At 40.2% G+C, this 25,264-nt stretch overlaps 1 protein-coding gene across 10 annotated transcripts; it reads left to right on the plus strand.

Annotated features, from left to right (window-relative positions):
* Positions 1 to 331: 331 nt before the first annotated feature.
* LOC131325671 (probable E3 ubiquitin-protein ligase ARI2) lies at positions 332 to 24,544 on the plus strand. Of its 10 annotated transcripts, none has more exons than XM_058358047.1 (9): positions 332 to 1,028; positions 2,464 to 2,496; positions 2,594 to 2,870; positions 3,730 to 4,210; positions 6,196 to 6,741; positions 6,816 to 6,982; positions 18,174 to 18,329; positions 18,921 to 19,336; positions 19,424 to 20,181. In XM_058358047.1, the coding sequence occupies exons 1-9, from the start codon at positions 909 to 911 to the stop codon at positions 19,967 to 19,969; spliced, it is 2,742 nt and encodes a 913-aa protein (XP_058214030.1). In that variant the 5' UTR covers positions 332 to 908; the 3' UTR covers positions 19,970 to 20,181. The 10 variants fall into 10 exon arrangements, with proteins under 10 accessions (XP_058214030.1, XP_058214032.1, XP_058214038.1 ...); XM_058358049.1 differs by having other exon boundaries at positions 18,174 to 18,308; XM_058358055.1 differs by lacking the exon at positions 19,424 to 20,181 and adding an exon at positions 24,251 to 24,544 and having other exon boundaries at positions 340 to 1,028.
* The last annotated feature ends 720 nt before the right edge of the window (positions 24,545 to 25,264 follow it).

Consider the following 25,264-nt stretch of genomic DNA (forward strand, 5'->3'; position numbering starts at 1 on the left):
ACTCTTATATGTGTATAGAAAATTATCAAAATTCTAAAATATAGATATATTTAGGGTCAACGACTACACATACACAATCCGTCTCTTTGTTAGACCTAACAAATATCAGTCTTTGAAGGAGGGCAATTGCCTAGGTGAGTTGGTACGTGGAATTACTCTCTTGCCCACCTAACAAATATCAGTCTGTGCTTATGGAATTCGCTATTGATGTAGAAATGCATGTTGGTCCACCACTATGTACTACTAATTATGCGTCTTCCATTATTAGAGCCCAGATAACTTTCGTCAATGCGTGTGTGTATATATATATCTAAACAAACCTCTATATTTTGTGCCCGAGTGAACGACTTATGGGGTAGAGGGAGATCATCACTTAAGAGGGTGAGAAGGTTGAATGTGGGGAAGATAGTGGTGGAAGGGGCCAAAGAAAGTGGTGGTTGATGGTGGCTTAAAATTGCCTGAGTATTGAGAAATTAGGGGGTCATTTACAGTCTAATGAGGAATGAAAAGGTTCTCTTTAGATGGAAAGATTTCATGAGAAAAGAAAAGAAAGGGTACTTGGTTTATAATCAAATCACTCATTTGGGAGTATTTTGGTGAGACATAGAGAGAAAATTTTGTTTTGATTAGCTCTCCCCCTTTCTTACTCAATCTCACCCCTTTTTTTCACCTGGTATCGCAACAGATGGTGAGATTTGTTGCAAAAGTCTCCCCTTTCTGATCTCATTTTTTTTCACCATCCAAGTGGGCCGTTAATGAGTTTAGAAAGAAGGAGGGTGAGCTTGGAATTTCCCACGAAACTTTCGATTTGTAAAGTGTTAAAGCCAAACTGATGCCTATAAAAGGGTTCAGTGTTGATCGAGAGAGGCGACAGAAGAGAGAGACCTATCCACTCTAGGTAATTGCAAATGGAGGATAATACGAGCAATGAAGACGATTATTACCTCTCCGATCGAGAATCCTTCGACGGGCTCGATAGCTTTGAGCCTGATCTCCATTGTGGCCCTTCTAAGCGTCCTTCCTGCAAGGTAGAATGCAGTTCATCCAAAACCTGAAGTTTATTTATTTTATTTTTTCAACACATGCATGCCAGTTTTTGTTTCGATCACAGACCCAGATGGTTGAAAAAGCTGTTGGTTTTGCAATAATGTTGGTCAATTCGTTTTTTCTGAAAGACCTACTTACTATTTTTATCTGTATGATCTGTTTGATAAGTTAGAGGTGTTTTGTTGTAGAAACAAGGGTTTTTATGGTAGGTTAGGTTGGATTAGTTAGGGTTTGTTAATCTTGTTTTTTATGTGTGGATAATTTTGCTTCATTTAAAAACAACCATTACAGGATCAAAGGTCCAGTGGTCGGGCAGGTGAATTTTTACACATTAAGTCGAGGGTCAACACTGACAACCCCTTTCCTTCCCGTCAACCCAGACGGGAAAAAAAGGAACTGGTTTTGACCCCCTTTGGTTTTGCCAATTAGATAAGTATATGTTTGGATAACTGATTGTGGTTACAAAACATGAAGTCGGAGCAGCTAGTGTCTCTAGACAAGAGGCCTCTATTAGCACAAGTACGTGTTGCCCAGTCACAGTTTTTTTGGTACAAACTTGAATTAATGATATTGACTCTGATGGTTGAAAAAGCTGTTGATTTTGCTAGCTTGTTGTTTAAGTTTTTCTATCTCTAACTATTTCTTTTTCCCCACTGATGAGTTGGAGCCATTTCATTGTGGAAATATGGTTTTTGTTGAATTAGTTAGTTTTGTTTCTTGTTGCTGTCAGAAGATTTGTTTTGATAGATTTAGAGATTCTGTGATTGGCATAGTGGTAATTTTTTGGTTATGGTTATGAAAGAAATGTTTTGATTTAGGGAAGCATTGAAGCACATTTTTTCCCTCTTAATCAAGAGAGAAATAAAGTTCTTTACATAACCCAAGGTTCAGCTAGATTGGTAAAAAGTTGTAAAAGCTGTTGCTTTTACAAGCCTGTTGTTTAGTTCTCTCTCTCTACTATATTTGTCCCTCTGATGAGTTTGACATGTTTTGTGGTAGGACACTAGACCATGAGTTTCTCTCTTGTTCTCTGTCAGGTTGGATAGCGTTTGTCTGCTTGCTGCTCTCTGAAGAATTTGTTATTATTATTATTATTATTATTATTATTATTTTTTGTTGGTATATGGGTTGAGTGATTGGGGTAGTGGTATTTTTCAGTTAAGGTTGTAAATGAATGGTTTCGGTGTTTGACAGCCTCTAAAACAGATTTTGACCCCATCATTGTTCTTTTTGTCAAGAGTAAAATAAGTTTCGCATATGACCTATGTTGCAGTTTGACTTTGATTAGCGAGAGAATGGTAGAAAATGATGAAAAGGAAAGTTGTTCACTTTTAACGTCTTTGATTAGCTAGAGAATGACAGTACTTGTTTTTCATACCGCGATATTTCTAAATCTTTTTACGGCGGATTTTGCAGGTAATAACAAAAGAGTCTCTTTTGGTTGCACAGGTAAAAGGGAAATAAACTCTTGTCTGATTTTATTTTGCTACAGTGAAATCAATATCTATGGATTGCTTAGGCTTTTGGTTATTGGGACTTCTTGTAGAGGGAAGATTTGTGTAGAGTGATGGACCTGCTATCTCTAAGGGAACACCACGCACGGACTTTACTCATCTATTACCGCTGGAATGCTGAGAATTTGTTTGCGGTGTTTGTGGAAAAGGGGAAAGATTGCTTGTTTGCTGAAGCAGGTCTGTCTGTGGTTGAAAATCATGATCTTGATTCACAGCCTCCTCCTACTGTACTGTGCAATATCTGCATGGAGGATGTACCTGGTATTGAGGTGACAAAAATGGACTGTGGCCACAGCTTTTGCAACGAGTGTAAGTCTTCATCTGTGGTCTGCTCGTTGCCTTCATCTCTTGCACGTTATTAATATTTTATGAAGTTTCAAAAACCTCACACGACACACTACAGCAGTACAGCTTAATATATCATTTGATTCATTTCTGTTAACATAGCCAAAGGATTTCAATATCTAAACCATTGTTTAATGGAGGTAGTTATTATTATGTGGTAATGGAGTTGGTTATTATGCCTGTACTCCTGCGACTCTCCTACGTACCCCCTTTTTCTCTTGGTTTAATGGAGTTGGTGTGAAAGCATCCAACTCAAAATCAATAGGGAATAAGTGGAGAGGCCGCTCTGGCTCATATACTAGTTTTGGAGGATATAATTAACTGATGTGGGACAAGCTTTGACACTTCCCTGCAAGTGCGACCCCTGACTCGCACGTGGTGAGGTAAACAAACGATTCATTCAACAATTAACACATACAACAACGATCAAGCATTGATGACAAACAAAGGGGAACCAACCATCAACGACATAGAGTCTTGTCCAAAAGCCTTTGAAAGCCTAGTTTTGATACGATGTTAAAGCATCCAGTCAAAACCAATTGGCAATGAGGGGAGAGCCCTCCAGGTTATACTAGTTTCGGAGGAGATAATTAATCGATGTGGGACAAGCTCTAACAGTTATTATGCCTATACTCCTATCTCCTGAGAGTCTCTTGACTCTCCTATGTACCCCTTTTTTACTATTCATGGTTTAAATATTTTGTTTGGTTATATATTTTCCTGTTGTTTCATGTAGGGAATCTTGGAAACATGATTCATTATCATTCTGGACAAATCAATATATCTGGGGTTTACACTTGTATGTTTTTTTTCTTGCTTTTAGGTTGGACTGGCCATTTTGTTGTGAAGATAAATGAGGGTCAGAGTAAGCGTATTCAGTGCATGGCACACAAATGCAATGCTATTTGTAATGAAGCTATTGTCAGAAATCTTGTCAGCAAAATGCATCCTCATTTAGCTGAAAAGTTCGATCGTTTTCTTCTTGAGTCCTATATTGAGGATAATAAAATGGTTAAGTGGTGCCCAAGTACTCCTCATTGTGGGAATGCAATACGTGTTGAAGAGGATGAATTTTGTGAGGTTCAATGTTCATGTGGTTTGCAGTTCTGTTTCAGCTGTTTAGCTGTAGCACACTCTCCGTGTTCATGTTCAATGTGGGAGCTATGGACCAAGAAGTGTCGTGATGAATCAGCAACAGTAAAATGGATTACAGTTCATACAAAGCCTTGTCCGAAGTGTCACAAAGCTGTGGAGAAGAATGGTGGCTGCAACCTTGTGCGGTGCATATGTGGGCAAAGATTTTGGTGAGACATGTTTCTAGTCACTTTTGTTTTATTGCGCAAGTTGGTTCTGTAACTTCTGTCTTTGTAAATCATCTGCTTAGAACCTTGTGTTATTTCCGCAAATTATTTCTTCATTGCGTTGGATTTCTGCATTGTTATGTTGGGTTATCTCTATTTTACTGCAGATATTTTTACATGCAAGTGATTTCTTTCCTTCTTTCTTTTTATTATTTTTGCCCTTCATGTGTGTTTCTGCAGAGGGCTGGGAGGTGAGGCAATTAGAACCTATATTGTAACTGTATTCTTATATATTCTCTCAAATGTGGACCTGAAAGATTCAAAGAGGTTCACATACTCCTCACACATCAGAAACTTGAAATTTTCCTTCAGTGAGAAGTGCCAGACATATGTTTGTGTGAGAGACAAATCTTTTGTGCTTATTCATGAGCCCTGGTATAGGAACCTAAACTGGTCCTCCCTAATTTGCATTCGTATGTGGAATGCAGTGTGTGAGTGTGGCACTAAAGGCATGTAGTTGCTGGCCTTTACTCCATGAAAATGACGTGTTTACATGTGTCCGATTAGATGTGAATATATAAGGAAGGCAATAAAGATGTACAAACAAGAAGGTCAAGGTTTGTGGACCAAAGCTGCGGTGGTCATATAGTGCTATTGTAATAAGTAGTCGTAGTATCTTCTTGTCTTAAGAAGTGGAACTGCCCTTAGGTTTAGTTTCTGAACTGTATTTCGATTGTCACTAACCTATGTTTGTTTATGGAGTAATCTATGGTACAGGTAGTGTGTGCAATACAAATGATATGAAGTGTTTTAGCACATATTGTTTTGGTGTAGTTATGCATGGGGGTGTACCGTATAAAAGTGTACTTATGTACATTTCTGATTATTTACGAACTTTATGGTTGATGTAACAGTGTTGCTCATTTTTATGATTTGATTTGTTACACGTTTTTTGGTTTGTTTGTTACTTCATTTTATGTTAGTAGACTAATAGTTATGTACTGTTCTTGCTAGTTATGAATCATTTTTGGTGTACACAGTATGTACATATATGTTATGAATCATTTTGGGTAGTTACAAAAATATTTGTTGTACATTAGGATTATTTTGGTTAGTTTCGGAAATATTGGTTAAAGGGTGTACCACAAGCTTCTCCTTTTCTCCTTTTTATGTGTTGCACGGACAAGCATCTACATACACAGGCAGTTGTGGTTGCCTCTTTTGTGCTCCAGGTTGATGTTATTCGTACTCCAGATGTGACATTATGGACATGATCAGGATATTCACAAAATTACCCGGATTGCTTGAATTACCTTTCTGTTGTGATCAGGAAGAAAGAGTCTTGGCACTTGGATAAGGGCATCAGAGTGTGTGCCCGATTTTGTATACTTGGACATTCACCTAGCAAGCATATTTTGTTGTTCGAATTTTTACCAGGAACTATTCATAGAACTCCTACTTTATGAAATGCCTTCAGGCACCTTGTAAATAACAGTTATCCGAGAAATTAATTGAAATATACAAAGGATTAAATGTATTTTTGCATTTTTCTGTGTTGGAATGGAAATTAGATGAATCCAACAGTTAGACACACAGCTCTTACCCGAATCCATGCAAGATAGCTCATTAGTTCTTGGGCTGAATTCATGAAGAGTTGATACATATCTCAGATACCCACGTATTGGGACTCTAATGCCCATTGATTAAGATTCCCAACAGTATTCGTTTTTGTTAAAGAGAAGTAGAGATCCTTTCCATGCATATCGAGGAGCTCTTTGGTTTTTGGTGCTTGGGCAGAATATGGGATGAAATAGGGAAGATTTGTGAAAGTTGTATTATTTGGTCATATATCAAATATCATAATTTAGGGGATATAAATTTTATCTGTTTGGTTGCGAAGTCTTTACTGGTCTACATGGTTTGTTATCCCTTTTAATTTCAGTATGTGGCTTTCCTCATTATGATTTTTTGTCTAATATTTTATGTAGTTGGCTTTGCGGTGGGGCCACTGGCCGCGATCATACTTATACGCATATCACCGGTCACAGTTGCGGTCGCTATGAAGGAGACGAGAAGAAGACTGAGTTTGGAAAGCGTTACCTCTATCGTTACATGCATTATCATAGTCGCTACAAAGCTCACATAGATTCCTTTAAACGCGAATGTAAGCTAAAGGGTACCCTAAAAAAGAAGGTGGTTAACTTGGGAAAGATGGATTCGCAAATTAGAGATTTCCGTTGGGTTAAAAATGGTCTTTACAGGCTATCTATTTCAAGAAGGGTGCTTACTTATTCGTATGCATTCGCGTATATTATGTTTGGTGATGAGTTGTTCAAGGATGAGATGACAAAGGAAGAGAGGGAAATAAAGCAACGTTTATTCGAGGACCAGCAGCAGCAACTTGAGGCAAATGTTGAGAAGCTATCCAATTTTTTAGAAGTACCATTTGATCAGTTTACTGAGGATAAGGTTATGGAGATAAGGATGCAAGTCATTAATCTCTCGGTGATTACTGATAACCGTTGCAAGAAAATGTGAGTATGGCTGTTGCCAAGCCCCGAACGTTTATTAAGATTCTTGATATTCATGATTTTTCTAACTTCTGTAGGTATGAATGCATTGAGAATGATCTATTGGGTTCGCTCCAGTTTGGTATTCACAACATAGCTCCATACCATTCAAAAGGGATTGAAAAGGCTACCGAACTTTCTGTCTGCTGGAACCCTAATGTCACTAACACACACGAACACCAATCTTCAGATTATCACGCAAAAGGTACATTCTTTAAGTCTTTTGCCTTTTTTAACAATTATGCGTGTCTTTTGAACTTATTTTCTGCTCCGTGGATAATTCTGGAATTTTGGGAAGTCTATCCAATATACTATATACTTTGGAGATTCTTATTTGTAGTACACTGTAATTATCTTGGGCACTGCTATGTTGTTTCCAATGCCGATAAATATTTTATTCACTAAAGAACTAATATTTTATTCACTAAAAAACTAATTTTTGGTTTGCTTGAGGTAACCACATCAACCAATTTTCATCATCTATGTGGGTGTTACTTTACACTCTATTTGGAACTTGTGAAAAGGAACAAACAAGAAGAGAAAATAATTAAGGAGAATTTTTACTATGCTCAATGTGTTATTTTGCTATTGTATCTTCTCTTGTTTCTCAAACCAGCATTGAAAGGGGGTTTTTAAATCTCCCCTTCTCTTCCCTTCCTTTCTAAGTACCAACCAAACCCTTAATTTTCCGCATGGAGTTGATGTGATATTTATGGTCTCTCGTGGCATCGATCATCTTTATAACACCTTCATTTTGTTTGTGGGCATTTCGCTGATTGACTAACTGGTCATCTTAAATGTTTCTTTTGATTAAGCATATTTCAGCTACACCATATGTCGAAAACATCATCCAATAGTATATGAAATGTTTTTCTGTACTGATGAAGTGGTTTCAGATGCTCTTGACTGCTTAACCCGCAAGAATAATTAAGGACACCTGGTGTGGTGTTAGCTAGCACCCTTCCGATGCTTAAGTTGTTCCATGTTGTAGGTAGATGGTGTAGAAAGTACTCAAGCAATTACTTAGCAAGAGTAGCTTGGAGTTTTGTTTATATAGGCTTTAGGAAATAAAATTCATGTAGGATTAGGTCTCTTAGATTTTGAGATGGTGGTAAGGCTGGCACCCGCTTCGCCCAATAGCTTTAGCCGTCCCACTCACTTTAGGAGTTGTAGTCTTATAATATTGGGATTTTGCTTGATACCCCGTGGGGCTCTAGGGCGGTTAAGCATGAGTCCTTCCGCATATATGAGGCTTTTGAGTCGGTGGGTTGGCTGCCTAGTTGTAAACAAGTTGCCCTGGTCCTTGGCCAGGGGATGTCTGAGTAGAGTAGGTCTCGGCAATTGTCGGTTTTGTATCTATCAATTACTCCCTTGTTTTCGTACGAAACGGGAGAGGCCGGGGAAACAAAATTTTGAATCTGGACCGACAGATATTTGTTTCTCGCATCATGCGTTTAATGTTAATGACATGAGTCCTGTCGTGGGGTGTGTGGCTCTTACCTTGTCTGATCGCTTTGGAGTTGAACGGCAAAGATTGGGCCTCAGTGGACTAAACACTTCGTCTCCCTCATTTTCACTTTACCTTTTCCTTTTGCTCTGCAACTTTCGGTGGCTCGGTGCTTATGCATCTTTCTCCGGTCAAGTCCCCCACTCCCTTTTCACTTTTCTTGGTCCTACTGTTCTCGACATCATTGCCGGTAGGAGTGACTCATGGTCAATCATCCCAGAGCACGCCGCCTGGATTACCTCCTTTGATTGTAAAGGAATCTAATTATTCAAATTTTAGTTCCAGGAGGTTCCTGGTAGGGTGGCAAATCGTCCTCATAACCTCTCTTCCAGGCTCACTAAATTTGACTCGTCGAGGAACTTCGCTCCCATCGAGAAAGAAGCCTGCTCTCAAGTAGGATAAAACCTTTAGGCATATAAAATTCAAAAGAAGAGTAAAAGATATAGGAAAAATTTTACTCAAATTTGCTCAAGTTATTAGTAAAACATGCTAATATTTACTTATATTCGCTAAAATAATCTTTGCAGTTGACATGAATTATGATTTTGAATATTCTTTTACTTCATGTTTATTTGTGCAAACTTATTTCTAATGCTTGCCCAGACGCTTCCAAACGAGGAGCTTCTACGATCTTTTGCTCTCTCGCCTCCTCTCCCTTTCCTGCTCTTGCCCTTGCTTTCTGCTACTAAAATTCAAATGGCGGAGAGTATAAGGTATTGCATCGTTCAACGTCTCTAAGTCCCTTGTTTCTCGTCCTTCTCCTTCTCCCCGTCCAACTTGGCTTTTAGTGTCTAGAACGACATTTAATGCCAAGAACGTCCCTTCAGCCATTATTAGCCATTATTGGCCCTGATTTGAAGGCTCTTCAGGCAAATATCAGATTCTAACTTTTCGTGCGCTTCCATGGCTGATGAGCTATGACGCACAGACATGGATACAGACACAGGGATTCTAAAAAAATGGGGATGTAGTGATGCAATCAAAATATCGAAGGGGGAATCAAAGATTCAAAGAAAGGAGCGAAATCCCATTCTAGGGGATAAATCCCAATGGGTAGAGAGAAAAACTATGTCTCTATCAATATATTCAATATTCTTAATAATCAAAAAGCTCCCCTAAAATGAAGGACAACTTACCTATTTATAGACTCAAGACTCTACTAACCCTAGAGACACTAAAATGACATCAGTACCCTTAATTCTACTGCATCATACACCCCCTCTTAAGAAAACAACTTGTCCTTAAGTTGGACACAAGACAACATATGAAGAAAACATAGAACTGTGGAACTATTTATTATGCAGCTCCTAAATAGGCATGTGGCTGCATTTCTGTGATCCACGTCACCCTCATGCAATAACCCATCTTCAATATGAGCTTCCATTTGTGTATATCCACCGCATCCATGCTTTTGTGCAATGAAATCACAAATTTACCATGCCTCCTGTGAATCAAGATATCTTCGTAGTACCTCACAATACACACCCCCAAGTCGTGCCATGAACTATCCACCTTAGGATGTTGGAAAACATTCACACTATGCTCCAAACTAGCTTGATTGAAGACCATTGCCAAGGGATCTCCAAGCTGTCCCAAGTAGTCTTTACCCTCTTTTGGCAATTTTGAAGCTTGTTCGGGCTCCACCACAATACAAACTTGAACATCTTACAATTGGGGAAACTCGGGAGGCAACACTTGAAAGCAATCCTCGCCCTGTTGTTCAACCAACTCTTCATCAAATAGTGGAGCTTCCAAATCATTCCCATACTCTTCAAGTTGGTTGTCTTGTACCAAAGGCAACTTGAAAGTCAAGTCTTGAGAGCAATCTTCAATCTCAAGGTCACAACTTCCCTTTTCCCCATAACCTTTCGCCAACAGTTCCTCACCACCATATCTAGGCCTAAGGAAATTCCTTGAGCACATCAATAAGCATTCTCTCTTCATGGTCAACATCAAATTCTCCTTCAAACTTGTCATAAATAGGAACATCGAGCTCATCAAAAGTAAAACATCATTATAACCAATGTCCTCCTCTAAAAACTCGTTTAACACGGTAACCAAACCAAAGCAAACCAAACCGAGCCTTACGTCCCAATCACTTGGGGTCGGCTACATGAATCCATTTCCTCAATTGAGCTCTGTCAAGGGCCACTTGTTCACACAAATCCATTATACTCATTTTTGTGCACAACATCTAATGTCAATTTAGGTCTACCCCTCCCCGTAGCATTGCTACCTAGAGCTATCCTATCCGCTCTTTTAACTACTGCATTTTCTGGTCTACGGTAGACATGTCCAAACCACCTTAGCCTATTTTCCCTCAACTTCTCCTCTATAGTTGCTACACCTACCATCTCGCGTACTATTTCATTTCTAATTCTGTCTTGTCTAGTCTTACCACACATCCACCTCAACATTCTCATTTCCGTTACACTCATCTTGCTCACATGTTGTTTCTTAATAGGCCAACATTCTGTCCCATAAAGCATCGCTAGTCTTATGCCAGTTCCATAGAATTTTTCCTTCAATTTTGTGGGTACCCTCTTGTCACATAATACACAAGTAACGCTTCTCCACTTGAGCCACACCACTTGGATCCTATGGGGTCACATCATCAGCAATCTCTCCATCTCTACTAATAATTGAGCCTAAATACCTAAAATGATCACTCTTTGGTATCTCCTGGTCTTGGATCATCACTCTTTCTTCATGCGCGCTACTGGTACCACTAAACTTGCACACCATATACTCAGTTTTACTTCTACTTATCCGAAAACCCTTTGACTCTAATGCTTCCCTCCAAATTTCTAGTTTCGTATTAACACCTATATCAGTTTCATCTACGAGGACAATGTCATCTGGAAACATCATACACTATGGAATCTCCTCTTGAAATTGTCTAGTCAATTTATCCATAGCCAAGGCAAAGAGGTACGGGCTCAGGGCTGACCCTTAATGCAATCCTATGGTGATTGAAAATTCACTTGTTTCCCTTAATCGTGATCTAATGGTAGTGATGACATCTTCATACATGTCTCTAATCATCTTAATATACCCTTTGGTCACTCATTTTCTCTTCAGAACCCATCATATGATGTCTCTAGGCACCTTATCATAAGCCTTTTCTAAGTCTATGAAAACCATATGGAGATCCTTCTTCTTTGCTCTGTGTTTTTCTACAAATCTCCTTAATAGGCAGATAGCTTCCATGGTTGATCTTCTAGGCATAAACCCAAACTGTTTCTCTGACACCGTAGTCACCATCCTCAAGCGATGCTCAATAACTCTTTCCCACAACTTCATCGTATGACTCATCAATTTAATACCTCTATAGTTGCAGCTTTGAATATCCCATTTATTCTTATAGATAGGTACTAAGGTGCTCATTCTCTATTCGTCGGGCATCTTCCTAGTCATAATAATTTTGTTGAACAATTTTGTCAACCACGTCACCCCCAAGTCATCTGGACTTTTCCACACTTCAATAGGGATACCATCTGGTCCTAGGGCCTTACCCGGTTTCATCCTTTTAAAGCTTTAACCATTTCGAACTTTTGTATTCTTCCATAAAACTCATATTCTATGTTTTCGCCAGGTACATACACTTCCTCCCCACCAAAGCCTCTTTCATGTTTCTCGTTTAACAACTTATTGAAATACGACTTTCATCCCTGATCGCCTCGTCTTTCACCAACACCACCGAATCAATACCTTTTATACACTTGAGAAACATCTGTAGCTTTCCTTTCTTGCAGCTTAGCAAGTTTATAAATAATCTTTTCTCCATCTTTACTATCGAGTCTAGCGTAGAAATTCTCATAGGCTTTCAACTTAGCATCCCTAACTGCTTTCTTACATTCCTTGCTAGTTTGTTTATAAACCTGAAATTTTTTCTCATTCCGGTCATTTTGCCATTTTTTAAAGCACTCATTCTTTGCTTTTACTATGGTTTGAACCTCGTCATTCTACCACCATGTCTCCTTAGAAATTGGACCTTTTCCCTTTTCGACTCCCCAAGAACTGCTTTCGATATTCTTCTAATATTGTCAGCTATCGTATTCCACATATTGTCACTATCGCCTTTGACTCCCCACCATATTTTTTGAGACATTCTTTCCTTGAATACCTCTAGTTGCTCCCCTCTTAGGCCCCACCATTTAGTTTGTGGGCATCTAGTTTCCTTTCTCCTTCTATTATTCCCCTTGAGACAAATATCTAACCCCAAAAGTTTACGTTGTGCCACTAGACACTCTCCGAGAATAACCTTACAATCCTTACATGTCAAGCAGTTTGCACCTCTAGCAAGAAAATAGTTGATTTGGCTTCTATTGGCTCCACTCTTAAAGGTAATTAAATGCTCCTCTCGCTTCCTATAGAGAGTATTCCCAACTATAAGGTCAAAAGTTACAACGAAATCTAAAATCCTCCTTCGTTAAGGTCACCAAATCCAAAGCCACCATGCACCTTCTCATACCCTTGCTTATGCACTCCCACATGACCATTGAAATTGCCTCTTATAAATAGCTTCTCCTTAAAAGGTATCCCTTGAACTACGTCATCCATTTGCTCCAAGAATTGCTCTTTAGTAAGATTATCCAAGTCTACTTGGGGTGCGTAAGCACTAATAATATTAACTATACTTTATCTGATCACAAGCTTAACTGAAATAATTCGATCTCCTTTCCTCGTTACTGTAGCTACCTAATCTTTTAGGTGTTTATCTACTACGATACCTACCCCATTTCTATGTCTATCCTTACCCGTATAGTAAAGCTTATAACCTGTGTCCTCTATCTCCCTAGCTTTCTCCCCTACCCACTTAGTCTCCTGAAGGCAAGCTATACTAATCCTCCTCCTAAGCATGGTGTTAACTAGCTCCCTAGTCTTACCCGTTAATGTTCCTATATTTCAAGTTGCTAAACGAATCCTATAGTCTTGGGCTAGCTTCTTTACCCGTGCTTGTCCAGTTACGCATGAGAACCTTTGCTCAATTATCACCACACCTAGTCTTTGGTGTGGTGCCCCTTGCTCATTTTTCGAAGCACCTGAAAGCAGGCACAACGCGTCGCTTAAAGGGAACGCCCTAGCATGTCTCGTAATCATATTTGGATCATGTCATAAAGATTTGAAGGGTTTTTTTACGTGCTAGCTGTCAGCTACCAAACGCGGTACCTCCTTCAAAATCACCTCCAAAGTTTTCATTTGGAGACTTAAACAAAGATGGGCAAATTTTCAAACTAATCTTCATCCTCTTCAGAACATTTCCAAGTTCTTCACTAGAATATTCATCAAAGATGGAAAAATCCTTGAAATAACCAAGTTCCGTCACCCCAAAGGATTTCTCACCGACATTGGGAAAGCAAGGGAAAGGTAAGAGCCGTTCCTTGAATGTTTTCTTCGTCTTTTTCCATTCCCTAATCTCTCTCTTGCCTCTTCTTTTCCGGCTATCTTGTAATTGTTCCCACCAATCAAAGGCTCTTCCTCGAAGGTGTTTAGAAACTAACTTTACCTTCATTTTATCCGAGATAATATGGCATTCAAAATTTTACTCAACTTCCTCTTGTGATTTGAATTGCCATAAGTATCAATTTCATCACCAAAATTTTCCATAATATCTCTGCCTCTACCTCCTCTACTTCCACTACCTCTTTGAGCCATTACACTAGCAAACTCAACTCCAAAACAATCAAATCAACCCCAAATATTGAACACCCAGTCAACTCAATGATTTTATACCCAAATTCAGTACAAAAATCGATCAAACCAAGTTAACTCAGTACCCAAATAGCTCAACAAACAATCATCAAACACAGAACCACACCTAATATTCAATTGATTCAACCCAACTCAGTGACAATTCGAGCAAAATACAGAAATTGACTTCAAAACAACAGTATTTACTTGATCTGTTTCATTTTGCAGCAGTACACTCAAGTTCGAGTCAATTTTGAACTATTTTTCGTAGCACATCAAGAGTTTTGGGCTCGAAATGGCTCGAATCAGAGCAAACACAGTAGAAACCTTCAGATCTGGTTTGAACATGTTTGATTTTGGACTCGAAATGGCTCGAATTAGAGCAAACAGCCTTCAGAATGGCTCCAGGTAGCTCAAATTAGGGTTTTGAAGTCTAGATCTAGGGTTTTAAGAGTCGATTATGGCTCGATTGCGAAAATGGTTGGGTTGAGCTCAAAAAATTAAAACGAGTGCAGATTTGGGTCGAGAAGAGTTTCGGGGGCGTGAACAGTGCCAAAATGGCTGGGTCAAGTGCGAAATGGTTCAAAATAGGGTCCGGATCGTCTGCACAATGAAAATCAGCTTCGAGATGGTCGATTTTGTGGTCAAAATTGAGATGTAAGTTCTGGGGTTGGGTGGATTTGTGGGTTTCGATTGGAATGGGTGCTTCGGCGAGATTTTCCGCCAAGGTTTAGGTTTCCGGTGAGATGAATGGTTGGGATTGAGCCTTGATGCCCTGATACCAAATGATGCAATCAAAATATCGAAGGGGGAATCAAAGATTCAAAGAAATGAGCAAAATCTCATTCAAGGGGATAAACCACAAAGAGAAACTATGTCTCAATCAATATATTTGTTGGACCGCTTTTCCACCGTCTCTCCTAAAACCAATTGGTGTTAGCGATGCTTTAATTAAGTCTTTTATGGCATTGACATCGCACCCGCAAGTCTGTTTTTAGAGCGGTCACAGGGAGTGACATTGTGTAACCAAATCCATAGGAGCACTTCGGGCTCAACAATTCCTCCCTCACGATGACGCTCCCGCGACTTGAACCCATGACTTTCTGGCTCTGATACCACTTGTTGGACTGCTTTTCCACCATCTCTCCTAAAACCAATCGGTGTTAGCGAAGATTTCAATTAAGTCTTTTATGCCATTCAACATCGTACCCGCAAGTCTGTTTTTAGAGCGGTTGCAGGGAGCGACATTGTGTAACCAAATTCATAGGGGCACTCCGGGGCCCAACAATATTCAATATTCTTAATAATCAAAAAGCTCCCCCAAAATAAAAGACAACTTATCTATTTATAGACTCAAGATTCTCTAATAACCCTAAAGACACTAAAATGACTAAGTACCCTTAATTCTACTGCATCATACAGACACGGTGGGAGACACGCCATGTGTATATTTATTAATTTATATTATATGGATATGTTTTCAAGATGAGTGTAGCGGAAATGAAAATGTTGAGGTGAAAGTGTGGTAAGACTAGATGAGACAAGATAAGAAATGAAACAGTTCGTGAGATGGTAGGTGTAGCACCTATAGAGGAGAAGTTGAGGGAAAAAAAGCTAAGGTGGTTTGGGTGGCATATTTATCGTAGACCAGAAGATGCAGTAGTTAAGAGAGCGGATAAGATAGCTTTAGGTAGCAATATTACGGGGAGTGGTAGACCTAAATTGACATTAGACGCTGTAGTGCGCAAAGATATGAGTATAATGAGTCTGTGTGAACAAGTGGCCCTTGACAGAGCTCAATGAATGAAATAGATTCATGTAGCCGACCCCAAGTGATTGGGACGTAAAGCTCGGTTTGGTTTGGTTTATATGGATATGTATTCAATTTTTTTTACATATACATACATATACTTGTATACGAGTGTACTACACAGTCGCGCACACACATATACAGAGAGAGAGAGAGAGGGAGAGAGCTGTTGTCGTGTTTATGGCTACTATCATTGTCTCTGAGAGAGGAGAGTGGAGCTGTGAAGTGTCAATGTCTTTTAGGATGTAGATTAGGGTTTTAGATGCTGGACATATGTTTATGTACATGTTTAATTACATTTTAACCCAAAACTTTAAGTAATAACATATTTACCCCTAATTGTTTTAAAAAAATTACAGTTGCACCCTTACCATGTCCTACTTGTGTCACCTCGTGTCCCCAGCCGTGTCCCACTGCTAAAATTAAATTAAATTAAACTGTTGAACATGCCATGTGGCATGTCAAGACACATTTCTAGTCGGGTCCCACGCGTGTTCGGACACGTTGATACGACAACCTCTAGGAGTGTCGGTGCATCACAGTTGATGAGCATGCATGCACCCATAGGCCTGGGGTTATGTCTATACCTCAGTCACATAGTGCTTGTCCACTATATGAGCACACATAAGCAGGAACGCAAGCGCGAAGCGTCTTTTGGAAACATCCTGCTAAAAGTCGGTGCATCATAGCTGATGAGCATGCATGCACCCACGTTATGTCTATACCGTAGTCACATAGTGCTTGTCCGCTATATGAGCACATGGAAGCAGGAACGCAAGTGCGAAACATCTTTTGGAAACATCCTACTAAAAGTTGGTGTATGCATCATAGCTGATGAGCATGCATGCACCCATAGGCCTGGGGAGTTATGTCTATACCATAGTCACATAGTGCTTGTCCGCTATATGAGCGCACGGAAGCAGGAACGCAAGCGCAAAACGTCTTTTGGAAACATCCTACTAAAAGTCGCGAGAATGAGGATTTAGAGGGCAAGTTATGGGTTCTATTGGATAATTATGTGACTGAAGTCTATACAAAGTAGCTTTTAAGGGCAGCTTGCGACTCCCCTTTCCCTGACCAATTAGGGGAATATTAGGTCACCGAAACGTGGCTCCTAGTTAGCTAACCCCAAATTCCTGGTGCCTACTAGTTTGTTGTATGGTGTTATGGGCTGTTCCTAGTGATGAAGGGTGTCCTCTGACCAAGTAAACCTTCCTAATGAAAGGTGTCCTTTGACCAAGTAAACCTTCCTCAATTATCTCAAAGCGAACGAGATGTCTTCAAATAGGTGGTTTTCCTTCTGACCGAACATGTATGTTGAGCTGGTAGAAGGCATTCCTTCGTCGGTTAAAAGGTTTAAAGATTAATTCAATAATGACCCGCTCCATCTTTGTACAATATTGTTCACTTTGGACGCCCAAAGCCCATAGACTTCTTAGTAGGTCACCCATCCCTGACTACCCCAGGATGAACACGCTTAACTATGAAGTTCTTATGCGCTTTGGCTCGCCTTTACGGCTTTAAAGGTCTTGTACAAGTAGGGGGGATCTTTTCTTATAAATCATGACTTGCCCACTCCCGTCTGGATGGAGCCTGCTATCTTGCAGTACTGCCGGCCACCGGAAAGCGGGGTGTCACAATCTACCCCTTTAGGGATGCAACGTCATCGTTGCACAGGCCCAGCAACCTCCCCTGGGGTCTGTGGCAGCAGAGCGCATCCTACCCACCACTTTGCCCAGGGCGGGGCTCTGCTACCATTTGTAATGACCCGCTCCATCTTTGTACAATATTGTCCGCTTTGGATGCCCAAAGCTCGTAGACTTCCCTGTAGGTCACCCATCCCTGGACTACCCCAGGATGAATACGCTTAATTGTGAAGTTCCTATGCGCTTTGGCCCACCTTTACGGCATTAAAAGGCCTTGTACAAGTAGGAGGGATCTTTTCTTATAAATCTTGACTTACCCCCTCCCGTCCGGACGAAGCCTATTATCCTGTAGTACTGCCGGCCACCGGAAAGTAGGGCGTCACAAATTCTTTTTCATTATTTCGGAAGGCATGGAGATTCCAAGTTAGGGAGAGGTCAATACTAATTCCCGGATCTTTTTTAACGAGGGAGCCCAGCAGTGTTTTAAAAATTGAAATTGATCGGCGACTAATCGCTGGTTAGATCCGACTAAATGCTATGAGCCAATTAATCGTTGATTACTAATTGCTATGTGTCGATTAATCGCCGATCACTAGTCCTTGATGGTGGCCAACCGCCCAAATAGCGCCTAGTGACTTTTAGAACATTGGAGCCTAGTCCCCAGTGTGACCGTTTTAGCCTTCTTTTCCTTTGTTCTTTGCTTTATGGTGAACTGTTTTGGCCCATTTGTTTGTTGTAGGCAAAAGCAAGCTTGCCATAACCAAGACACAAGCTTTGCAATTAAAGGATGTCAATAAGCTGTTGGTCAATCATTTTGACTGCATAGTCACTGCTGAGACTTCACCCAAGTATCTGCTGGACTCCAAACATAGAGGTGAGGGCCTTGCGCAAAGAGGTAACTTGTTTATGTGATCTCTCATTTATCTCCGTAGATGTGTTAAACGGTCTTCGGTAGAGCTCAACCCATAAAGCTAGTTATTGAAGTGAGGATACCCTCACACTTATATGCTAAATATTACTTTGGGACTCGGGCGATGTGGGAATTTGCTTCATACCCTCCCTCATGCGCAGCATGCTCACTTGGTAGCACCTGTTGCATGCAGGTCAAAGATACGCACCCTACCCATCTTTGGTATCTACCTTTGATACCATGGTCTGCATGAAGCGAAGTCCCACATTGCCTGGGTATCAAAGTATAACATATGAAGTACATAAAAGTAAGGGCACCCTCAGTTCAACAACTAGCTTTTGGGGTTGAGTTCTACTAAAGACCATGTAATGGTATTAGAGGTCAGGTTGCAAGAGGTTGTGGTTGAAGCTCCTCTATTTGCATTTGTTCCTCTTTTGCCTTCTACTTCCCTCCTTTGTAAATTTACGAGAGGGAGAGTGTTTGATAGCATGATATACATGGTTTGACCCATTTCCTAACAACTTAAGCTTTTGGGACGATTGACAACTTAATGTGACCTTTTTTGGTATCTCATAGAAGAAGCTAACAAGGAAGGAAGCATGAAAGTGAGCAAGGAAGTTCTTGCCAAGTTAAGGGCCGACCGAGGAGCTGTTGTCGAGGGAGAGCCTAGCAGGAAAAGACAGATGGTGACGAGGGAAGCGAACACGTCGACCTTAGTTGATTCTCCGATGTTTGGCGCCCAAGGAGTGGTCATCTTTGAGCTTCCTCATGTTGTCGGTGGGAAGAGAATCGAAGAGGTTATAGATGTATCTCCTCTCCCTTCTGCATCAAAATCCAAGGAGCATGTGAATGATGATAGTCCCTCTATTCAGGCGGACCCAAATGAGGCTATGAATAAGTTGGTGGAATTTGGCTTTGCCGATGACGTGAGGATGGTGAATGATGTCTCCGACAAGGAGCTTTGTGTGAAGACCTTAGAATCACTCGGTCAGGTTTGTCATGCATCTTTTTTCCCCCTCCCTATTCCTTCTACTTAGATTTTGTTGCTTGAGTCTATTAACGTTTAATGATCTTGTTAGACTGTCCTCCACACCTATACTACTGCAATTCGTTGTTTCGCGAATTTCAAGCATTCTAAGGTTATGGAGGAGATGATTCGTAAGATGGATGGCGAGAAGGAAGATCTTGCTGCTCTGCTCAATGAGGAGAGGGAAGAGAAGGAAAAGCTAGAGGAGGAATTGGCCCTTAGGAATGGGCAGTTTCAGAGCTTGACCGATACTGTCTTTGCTCGGGACAAGGAGGTTGCTAGTCTGAATCAAGAGATGGAGCGCCTTCAGAAGTCGGTGTCTTCAGCCAAGGAAGCTGGCGCCGTAGAATATCAGAAGTCACAAGCTTTCACTGACTCCATGACTATGTACTTCTTTGACGGGTTTGAAGCTTTTCGTCGCTGTGCCATGTCTTCATACCCAAAAGTGGATTTAACACAATTTGAGGTTGATGATGACCTCCAGTCCCACATGGCGGTAGAGGAAGAAGAAAGAGGTGGTGAGCTTGCTGATGATGAAGCTTCCAAGGTTGAGACTAGTATCATTGCTGAAACCAGGGTGGAGAAGTCTCTTGCTTAGAAGGTAGGGGGGACGACTTTCTAGAGGACAAGGCCGAGTAGATCCTTTGTCAAAATTTGCTAGAGTATGACTCTCTGAACAATGTAGTAGCTTTCATATTTTGTTTTCTTGCACTTGGTTTTATTTCTGCACTTTGCCTAACAATAGTTTGGTGTTTAAGACTGGATTTGTGGAGTCTACCTTTCGCTGCGTAGAATTTGCCTCTATTTCTATATTGCTTTGGCTTTTTCCGTGTGCATGTATGCTCGTGTTTATGGTTGGCGATGTATACCCTTTTACTCCCTCAAGTGATGTCGCATCATTAACTTCTTGATACTTAAGGTTTCTTGTGGTGGTTGTGAAGAGAAGTCCAACAATGTCTGGGTACCAAACTAATATAAATTATTTAAGTGTGAGGGCACCCTCACTTTAATATCTAGCTTTTTGGAGTTAAGTTTTACCTAAGACCATGTGACATGGTACCAGATGAGTAGGGTACGTGTCTCTGGGATGCATGCGGTAGGTGCTGCGCTTGAAGGAGGGTGTAATGTGAAGTCCCATATAGCCTAGGTACAAAGTAATGTGAAGTTTATAAACATGAGGTACCTTCATTTCAATAGCTAGCTTTTGGGGTTCAATTCTATTCCAGACCATGCAACATGGTATTAGAGTTAGATACACAAAGATGGGTAGGGTGCCCGTCTCTGGCTTGCATGTAGCAGGTGTGCCGAGTGAGCACATTGCGAGTGAGGAAGGGTGTGAAGTGTAGTCCCTCATGACCTGGATACCATAGTAATATGAAGTACATAAGCATGAGGGCACCCTCACTTCAATAACTAGCTTTTGGGGTTAAGTTCTACCCATGATCATACAACATGGTACTGGAGCTAAGTATGGTTTAGGTTTGAGGAGGGGTGTGAAGCAAAGTCTTACAATGCTGGGTAGCAAAGTAACAATGCTCTCAAAGTCACTACGTGCTAGTCGGGCAGTCGGCTATCTGCGAGCGATTAGTCGGATTGATCGGCGATTAATCGTTAGTCGGGCCTAATCGGATAGGCTCCGCCAACGATCAATAGCCGATTAATTCTTTGTTTTAGAACACTGCAAAGTAATATGAAATATATAAGTGTGAGGATATCCCCACTTCAATAGCTAGCTGTTGAGGTTAAATTATACCAAAGACGATATAAAACAATGACCTCTGGTTAGTGCAATGGCTTTAATGAGCTTCTGGGTTTTCGCTCACAATTTTTTCTTTTTATGCCATGAGGATTTTTGCTAATTAGCTTGTAATGAATAGTTTTTCTATCAGGGCTTTGCCAATTTCTAGCTTCATTTAGCTTGTCCCGAGTAGCTTTATTGGTTAGACTTTCATTTATTTCCGTAGGACTTGGCCAGGTTTGGCTTTGTTTAGCTATCATTGGCCTTTGTCGAGTAGTTTTGCTAGTAGTTCTCCTTTGGTCCCTAGAATTCAGCCAATTTTTGCTTTGTTTAGCTTTCATTGAGCTTTGCCGAGCACTTTTGCTGGTCAGTTTTTCCATTTGGTCGCTATGGACTTAAGCCGATTTCGGAGTCTTCTTTTTGCAGCTTTGTTGGTCGGTCATTTTAGTTGGTTACTTCAGACAATCTTGTCATGGAAATAAATTTTCCTTATTGCAGTAACGTAGTCATGAGTTTAAATAACTGGTCTACTTGTAGAAAAAAGGAGAATAGTTGAAGTTAAACTACTGCTCTATTTATTACCACCACCACCACTGCCCACGACCATGACTATTGCCGCTACCACGATGTTTACACCCATTTTTGATGCTTTTGGAAAGAGCCAAAGATTGAGTGCCATATGGCAAGTGGGCCCGAACTCATGGTCAACAAAGAGTCAAAATCAGGTGGGTTCGCTTGGTTGGTCAACAAGAAAGTCTAAGTTGATCAAGTCTAAATCCAAAAAGATAAATGGTTGATGAACCAATCCCAAAATGACAAGGGTACGCTAGATTTACCTTATCTTATCATGTAACAACAAACTCCTACATTTCAGGGTTGTTGAGATTTTTCGGGATCTGATTGCATTCACAAGTAGATTCTCATGGAATAATCCTTACATTTTCTTGAATTTTAAGCATTAAAAAAGACTAAATACACGAGGATCAGTCATGTATGCCACGTGGTACTGAATGAAGCACGTTCAAGTTGAATATGGTTAGTGAGATGTGCAAAATCAGGAAATAGTCCTTCAGAAGTAGGAGTTTTGCTAGTTTTTAATCTATTCATAGGGCCACATGGCAACCATAACGGAAGTTCGGTTTCAATCAACGTCTACCATCAATTTGAGCTCCTAGAAATAAAAGGATGTGGTTTGGAGGCATGGGACACGTGTTGCATTCTCAACGCCTAATTTCAGGGATGGTTAACTTTCAGGAAATATTCCTCCACCATAACGGCTACAAGGAGGTTATTGCTACATGAAGCGTGAGTGAGCCATGTTTATGGTAGAAATGGTTCGTGCATGCTTCAAAGTAGGGAAATGCCCCTAAAAAATAGGAGTTGTCACCTTTTGACCGATTGAAAGGGCCACATGGCATCAATCAAGGGAGTTACCATCAATATCAAGGGTGGTACGTAATTTTAGTTCTTTTTTGAATGAGTGAGTAGTTTTTGCAGAGAACATGTGAAGCACTCTAAGAGCCTTAATTGCTGTTTTTTAGGGCCTTTACCCCTATACATAGGGGAAAACAAGGCAGGCCTAAGGCTCTCGCCTCATCATTCAAATTCCATTCAATATCTTAGCTTCTTAGCACTTTATCTTTTTTAGTTCTTGCACCCTTTGGTAATTTTTCTTTTCACGAAAGACTTCTAATTCCGATATTAGCAAGTCCTTGTTCTTTTTCTTTATTTTTTCATGTATTTTGTCACTTTATTCACAGCAATACAAGTGGCTTCAGTTTGTTTCTTGTTTCATTATTGTTATTCACTAAATTGTTTAGCCCTTCACGAGCAAGGCATCATCGAACCAACTTTCACGGCCCTTTCCAAAGGGTTGGTGACGCATTCATCTCAACAGATGTCAGAAACAGGGTACTATGCAATCCCTTGTCCGTTTAGACCACGACACGATCTTAACATGCCTGTATCACCCACATACTCGGCGTTTCCTAGCTGCAGGGCACGTTACGCTTTTGGGGGTAACATGCGGCATTAGAGAATTTCCCACAAACGGCACCAACTGATGAAGCGGTTTCAGAAGCTCTCGATTGAGTACCTTGTAATAAGACACGTTTGTATCACTCACATACTCAACGTTCCCTAGCCGCAGGACATGTTACGCTTTTGGAGGTAACACACCCCATTAGAGAGTTTCCCATAGACGGTGCCAACTGATGAATCGGTTTCAGAAGCCCTCGATTGCATACTTTGCAATAAGAACTAAGGACACTGGTGCAGTGACAACCAACAACCCTCTGATGTCTAAGTCAATCGTTGTTGTAGGTAGATGGAATAGAAAATACTCAAGCAAGAGTGGCATTCCGTAATGGGTGAATGGAGGAGTGTTTATTTAGGGTTTAGGAGTAGAATCCATTTGGTTCGGCCAATAGCTTTTGTCGGCCTACTCCCTGTAGGAATGATAGTTTCATTAATATTGGGACTATTCTAGATGTACCTCATAGGGCTCTAGGGCGGTTAAGGATGAATCGTTGCGCACATAGGAGCCTCTTTAGGGGGTGGTTGGCTGCTGAGTTCTAGTCATGTTCCCGTGGTCCTCTGCTTGGTCAATGGCCGAATAGATCATTATGTCCGAGTAGAGTAGGTCTCGTCAGTCGTCTGTTTTATATCAGTATTTGACTAGCTTCTAGTTCCATGTTGACAAGAAGTTGAGGCCCAACGTGATTTTGGAAAATAGGTAAGTAAAACTTATAAACAAGTGAAGTTACGAGTCTTGGATTCTTTAGGAGGACATTGTCCTTGCTACATAGAATCCACTGCTTATAGATTATGATCATAGTTTATAGTAGCTTGTAACTGCTTACCAAATGCTTATGCCGGATCAAAGTCCATTGAGTATACGTTTGGAGCAAACCCTGCAAATTGCTTTTCTGTTGGTTTAATTCATAGGATAGGATGTGTATTGTTAAGATTTTTGAATTTCAATGAATGTTGAAATCTAGAAGTTGGTTCGAAGTTGATAGCCTTTGATATTTGTATAGGCACACAGACATATCAATCAAAGCATTATGTATGTACAAAATGCTCATATCTAGTTGGTTAATTCCTATCGCCACTCCTCTAAAGCACTGAGTTTATTTGTAGTGGCAACGGAATCTGATCGACCTTCTCGCTCTGGGAGTTCAGGTGAAAGTGATTGCTCATCGCTTAAGCGTGCTAGAAAGGGTAGGTTGGCAGTGGCTTTATAGACCTCAACTTGCACCCGGACCTTATTTAGGTTGTTGATGATTGAAGAATATAAGTGTACAGCTCTAACTTAAGAGGCGACGCCTTGTCTCTCTAAAGTGATTGTTCGTCTATGAAAACTGGATTGGTTAGTCTGAAATTCACTTAATTTTCTCCTCCTTATCGATAGTCCTCTGTCATTTGAGATTTCAATATTTTCGCTTATTAATATGTATTTACAAATCTTATTTTTAGATAGCCAGCGTTATCTATGTATATAAACATCTTATAGTTGCATAAATTATACTCTCTCCGTCCCTTTTTAAGTGTTCTGTTTCGTAACTCCAACTTATTAAAAAGACATCATCATTACACTTTTCACATCAACTTTTTCCTCCACTTTCCCTAGTTACCCATCATCATTACACTTTTATTCACTAATTTTTCAAAATGAAATCTACTTTTAGGGACAAAATAGACAATGCACCAACTTTTACCCCTCTAACTTTACAAAATGGACACTTATTAAGGGACAGCCCAAAATAGAATACTGGACACAAAAAAAGAGACGGAGGGAGTACTGTAGTATGGTTTGTCCTTGTTTTTCCGTGTACGTTATTTAACTTGTGACAACTATAAGGTCCGATTACGGGGGTTGTGCTGTTTTTTCTTTATGAACAAGATCATCCCAACAAGATATCCCTGTTATATTAGTACAAAAATAAGGACAATTAAAATAACCAAACAAAATTCAACAGAACATTTTCAACAAAACAAAATACTACTTTTGTCCCACTTTAAATGTTTCCTACAGGAATCCATGCATTTTCAAACCTCTCCCAAAAAATATATTTTTATGTATTTTTTTAAAAATTTTCTACACCAAATTAAAGTACTCATTGGGTATAGAGAAAGGCCGCGTGAAATTAAATG

The sequence above is a fragment of the Rhododendron vialii genome, chromosome 5a, assembly GCF_030253575.1.
Source record: "Rhododendron vialii isolate Sample 1 chromosome 5a, ASM3025357v1".
Taxonomy (NCBI): domain Eukaryota; kingdom Viridiplantae; phylum Streptophyta; class Magnoliopsida; order Ericales; family Ericaceae; genus Rhododendron; species Rhododendron vialii.